This window comes from Trachymyrmex septentrionalis, unplaced genomic scaffold (genome assembly GCF_001594115.1).
Source record: "Trachymyrmex septentrionalis isolate Tsep2-gDNA-1 unplaced genomic scaffold, Tsep1.0 scaffold74, whole genome shotgun sequence".
Taxonomy (NCBI): Eukaryota; Metazoa; Arthropoda; class Insecta; order Hymenoptera; family Formicidae; genus Trachymyrmex; species Trachymyrmex septentrionalis.
In genome coordinates this window covers 832053-837705 of record NW_017305927.1, presented here as the reverse complement: position 1 = coordinate 837705, position 5653 = coordinate 832053, and the positions used below count along the sequence as shown (strand labels likewise).

At 34.8% G+C, this 5653-nt stretch overlaps 1 protein-coding gene across 1 annotated transcript in view; it reads left to right on the top strand.

The window, feature by feature from the left end:
* LOC108754036 (calcium homeostasis endoplasmic reticulum protein) overlaps positions 1 to 4731 on the top strand; it is a 5183-nt gene extending 452 nt beyond the window's left edge. Inside the window, exons 2-8 of the mRNA XM_018496064.1 lie at positions 558 to 728; positions 1343 to 2006; positions 2089 to 2160; positions 2465 to 2861; positions 2956 to 3350; positions 3480 to 3845; positions 4332 to 4731. Coding sequence (XP_018351566.1) covers positions 558 to 728; positions 1343 to 2006; positions 2089 to 2160; positions 2465 to 2861; positions 2956 to 3350; positions 3480 to 3845; positions 4332 to 4626 — 2360 coding nt within the window. The 3' untranslated portion in view covers positions 4627 to 4731. The remainder of the gene's footprint in view (positions 1 to 557; positions 729 to 1342; positions 2007 to 2088; positions 2161 to 2464; positions 2862 to 2955; positions 3351 to 3479; positions 3846 to 4331) is intronic.
* Positions 4732 to 5653: the final 922 nt, after the last annotated feature.

Genomic DNA, 5653 nt, shown 5'->3' with positions numbered 1-5653 from the left:
TTACTCCAATGTGATATTAATTAATTAACCCTCGCATTCCCTCGCATTCCCTCGCATTAACTGCAATGCTATGTCTTTCGCTTGCACCTTGCTCTTTCGTTTGGCCTCGAGCGGCTTTCTACACAAAGCAATTCAGTGAAATCATGATACTTTCAAATCATTATAATGTCTGGATTCATTAGATTTTAGATTACTTATAAAAGTTTACATATACATATGTATTTTAAATGTGGAAAATACAAATGCTAATTTCTCATGAGTAACTAATATACATTTTACTGTCAATTTTACAGATATACGTATGTGGATTTTGTTAAACTTTATTATGATAATTGGTGTTTTATTAAAGTATATTTTTTTATTTTCATAATCATAATGGTGTTGTATATATAATTGTTTTATTTATATTTCATCGCTTTTCGTTCAGTTTTAATTTTAAGCATCTTTCAATAAAGATGCTTAAAATCTACTTGAATAGTTAATAAATTATAGATCATAGATTTCAATTTATAATTAATTTAGATCTGATTCTTGTTATTTTTGCTTATAACATTCAGATACAGAATTACGGAACATCATAGACAAACTGGCACAGTTTGTCGCTCGCAATGGACCAGAATTCGAACAGATGACAAAAAACAAGCAGAAGGACAACCCAAAGTTTGGTTTCCTGTTTGGCGGGGAGCACTTCAACTACTATCAGTACAAAGTGACTACAGAGCAAGCCAGTAAGTGGGACATAGCCCATTAACAGCTACTGTGATTAAGAAGCATAAAAAAGGCCATATTTTATTCAACCAGCAAAGGAATGACTTTGAAAAGCGAGTCTGATTCTTCATCATTGCGAACGAACAAAAAAAAAAATGTATTATTCGTCGAATAGGAACAATCTTCCTCTCAAGATTTTGGGATTGTTATTTGTTAAGCAGAACACTTTTACACTAAAGACATCCTTGCGTTTCTTGGCAATGGCGATTTTGAGAAGATGTAGTTTTAAGATTCTTGCTGGAGTTTGTCTAACGTGAAATACATTGTCAATGTATTGCTTCAATCTATGTTGGAAATATTACCCATCGTCCAAAATAGCGTGCCCTGTAATATATTTTAGTACTGTAAAAATACCAAAAAAAAAAAGAGAAAAGAAAAGAAAAAAGAATATAGTGCTCCCGAGTTTTTCGATACTATACTTCTCTCATGTAAATGCCCAAGAATTTTCTTATATGCATCGATACAAGATAACTACTTCGCAGAAAAAAAACAGAACTATTTGTATACAAATTTTTCAAATATCGCTTGACAAGGACTCAGCATCTCACAATAATCCACCGTCATTCGTTTACAGTTTTAAAGCAAAAAGGAATAAATCCAATGCAAAATGCAGACCCACGTTTAAACGTTTCGCAGCAGCAGCAGCAAACAGCCGCAAACGCCGTCTCGCAACCACTGAATAACGTCAATCTTGCATCTGGTCTGAGTACGCAAAACAATGGAATAAATCCGGTAGTCGGGATCGGACCCCAGGTCGGAAGTCAGGGCGGTCCCGTTTTGCCTGGACAGATCGGAGGGCCGGGAAATGCAGGACCGCCGATTGGACCGGTTTCCAGCGCCATGGGAGGTGTGAATCCGCCGATCACCGGAGTCGCGCAAGCAGTTAACATCGCGGGCCCGCCCGCGTGGCTGCAGAATGAGTTGGCGAATCTACAATCGCAGCAGACGACGTTGCAGGAACAAGTGAGACAATCAGAACAGAACCTGGCTGCGCAGCATGCTGCGTTAATGGCACAACAGCAGGGAAGGGTAGAAGATGCTGTGAGGCAGGCACAGGAACAGGCTTTACAAAACAATGCGCAAAACACAAACACAGACTTGGCTGCATTTGACACCGTGCTACAACCGATCATTGATAGCTGCACGAAGGATAGCATAAGCGCAGGAAAGGCCTGGATACTTCAGAATTCACTAACATCGCAGAGTAATCAAGTTGTTGCAGACCATTTGCTGAAAAGGTATGTCTTAACATATATTTTATGTTTATGTATAAAAAGAGTATATTCATTTTTATGTTTATATAAATATTCTTTTTTACAGAGTAATTCAGGGGACAACCTTCAGTCATAAGTTACACATTATTTATCTGGTGAATGATGTATTGCATCACTGGTTAGTATAAATGTGTCATATATGACACTTATATGATTGTGTTGTATATGATACATATCAATTGCAATTTATTCATAATTTTCAAAATGGATTATTTTTATTTTTTCTTAGATATTTATAATTAATTCTCAAAATAATTTCAATATAGTTTCTACAATTATCAAAGGCCTTTTAATTTTTTTAATACATTCATACTTATTTATATTTATAATTTTATTTTTAATTTTATAACATATTAAATGATATATCATAAACATGCCATTAACTATGCACAAGATATATAATTGGATACTTCCCCTCTCAGTGCAAGAAAAAAGTCTGTGGATCTTCGCAAAGCGATGGAAAGTGTTGTTGTTCCCATGTTCTGTAACACTTCACTAGCAGCATCTGAAGAACAGCTTAATAAGCTAAATAAACTATTGAGTTTATGGGAATCAAAAAATAATTACTTTGACGAAGGCATCATAGATAAATTAAAACAACCGAGCGCATCCTGGTCAGAGTACCAAGCTAATTTGGTAGCGCAACATGCCACCGCAATTACTCCTATTACAGCATCGACGAAACAGACATTCGATAATTATCAAGCACAGCATCAAGCATTTGTTACTCACGCATTGAGACAGATTCAAAATATCGAACAACAAAAGATGGCGATAGATCAGCAATTGAAAGCTCCACCGCCACCACCACCTCAAATGGTAGTGTTATTTTCTTCCTTTAAATTGAATATTTTTTTTAAATATTTATAACAAATGTTATTAAATTATTATTAAAAATTTTATTTTTCTACAGAGTCAGCAGAATATGTCAATACCTAGTCATTCTGGTCCGAATACGATGGGTACAGATGTAAATTTCAGTCAACCACCCCCAGGATGGGGTGTTCCTTCAAACGAACCGCCACCGTTTAGCAACGTCCCTTTGCCAGATTTTTCAAAGCCACCGCCAGGTTTTGGACCGCCACCTGTTATTCATGAGCCATCTGTGGAGGATTTGATGCCTAGTATGCCTTATTTTGAGCTTCCAGCGGGTTTAATGGTACCCCTAATAAAGTTAGAAGATGGTGAATATAAACCATTGGATCCAGATGCGATAAGACTTCCACCACCAGCTCCACCGAGTGATCGTTTAGTTGCAGCTGTAGAAGCATTTTATGCACCACCAAATCATGATTCTCCTAGAGATAGGTAAATATGTATATACATAACAAAAAAGGATCTATTTGAAATAAAAATGGAAAGATTTGCATATAAAAATATACAAGTTACTATATTTTTGTACATATTTGTTAATATCATTTTTTATTATATTTGCAGCGATGGATGGGAGAAATTAGGATTATATGAATATTATAAAGCAAAAAATGCCGCTCGCAAGCGTAAAGAAGAGGATATAACTGCTGGTATTAGGCAAAGATCCAAATCTCCATCGCCAATTTTACGACCGAGATCTAAAAGTCCTAGTCCGCCAAAGAAACGCTATCGGAGTAAGTCGCGCAGCAGATCGCGTTCACGATCGCGAGGCAGAAGTAGATCGAGATCGCCCGCAACTAATCACAGACGCAATAGTCGTAACAGCAATCACATTAATAGAAGTCGCAGGAGAAGAAATAGTAATAAAGATCGCAGTCCTGATAGGAGAATGGATAGGCAGGACAGAAGTCCAACTCCTCCCAGTTTTCTGTAAGTACTAACTTCTCTAATAAGAAGTACAGAATAAAATATATTTTTAGCACAGAAATTAGTATTTAATTTTTTTTTATTCAATTTTAATCTCTTATAAAATTAAAGCATATATTAAATCGAACTTGAAACTTGCTAACTACAAATCAATTGCTCTTACAGTAAACTATGCGTCGTCTCGTTAATTTCTGTAATATTAGCTCTATTTTTTCTTTTTTGAACAACAATGAATTGATGAGCGTTTTCTTTGTGTGTGTGTGTGTGTGTGTGTGTGTTTATATATGCATATATCTTTGGATACAGCCAATGCTACAAATGTTTTGAAGCATTCTTTGATTTATCGTTCACAAAATTCTTCCTTTTGATTGATTAATTAAATACTTCAAAGCATTTGTAGTGAGACTTTGACCGCATTTTTTGTTTTTTTATCTATTTTCTGATAATAATTATGTTATTATAGAAAATTTCGTTTTGTATTACTTTTAGTGGCTCCACTTATAGTAAAGTTCCACAAGAGATTAGTTTAGACGAAAGCAATAAAGGGCATCAATTACTCAAAAAAATGGGCTGGAGTGGTGCTGGTCTTGGTGCGAACGAACAGGGCATTGAGGCGCCCATTTCAGGGGGCGAGATTCGTGATAAGAACGATCAATACAAAGGAGTCGGTATCAATCTAAATGATCCATACGAGACCTTCCGAAAAAATAAAGGTCAAGCGTTCATCACCAGAATGAAAGCTAGAGCAGAGGAACGAGCCGAAGAGAGAGGGGACCGCGATTAAACATTAACAAAAAAATTGCGAATATTTACGATATTTTGTGAATGAGACAAGTATTTGGCACGAGATATTAAGAACATTCTCGTTCTGTATTAGAAATCCATTCACAAAAAGAACTATGCTACCGCCTATGAGGGCCGATTTCAAAGATCAACGTAATTTTTTGACTCTCAAACAGTTATCTTTCATTAATTCTGAATCCCTATTACACATGTCACCAATTTTAAACTATCACAAACAAATGCTAATTGTTTTACATTGAAACTGATTATTTTTATCAGGAGCTATCTTAATTACATTCTTACAATTAAGCGACGATTAATGAACATTGTGTGGGGTTTATATAAATTGTACATTTTTAGATAAAATTATGAACATGATAGGATTTCAAATATTTGTATAATCTTTAATGATGAAACTTGATGAAGCAAATATTGAAACTTGTGTTCACGAAAAAAGATAAACCGGATCTATAATTGCATAATCTTATATTGGTAGTATTTAAAACAATTTAAGTGCACAATTAACATCTGTCGACAAAAAATCTTCGGTCCTATTTAATATATTAATTATATATATATATATATATTCCACACATATGATTAAATTTTGTTCCATCTTTATCCATTACTGGATGATAGAATAATCGCAACTCACAGTATGTACAGTACAATTCGTTTTGTGCCGTGAAATAGCGTGGGCATAAAAAAACATGTGAGAAATAAGAATACTTGTATTTAGTGAGTTAACAAATTATATTGGATACACACTGAATGATAGCTCAAGAATAAAAACTGTACATTTATTACGAAATGTAAGCGAATGTGAACTATTGCTATCGTTACTTTCCTTCCTCTGTTTCCTCTTTCTAGTACTAAATATATGAAGAGAAAAGAGAGAGCATGTAAAAACGGTTAAAATTAAAATTTTTTTATTGCCGTGTTGTATGTTATTCATCGCTAATATCATGGTTTCGTGAACCTTGCCGTCTATTTTATCAGGGAGGAATGCACTGATACTAAGATACTCC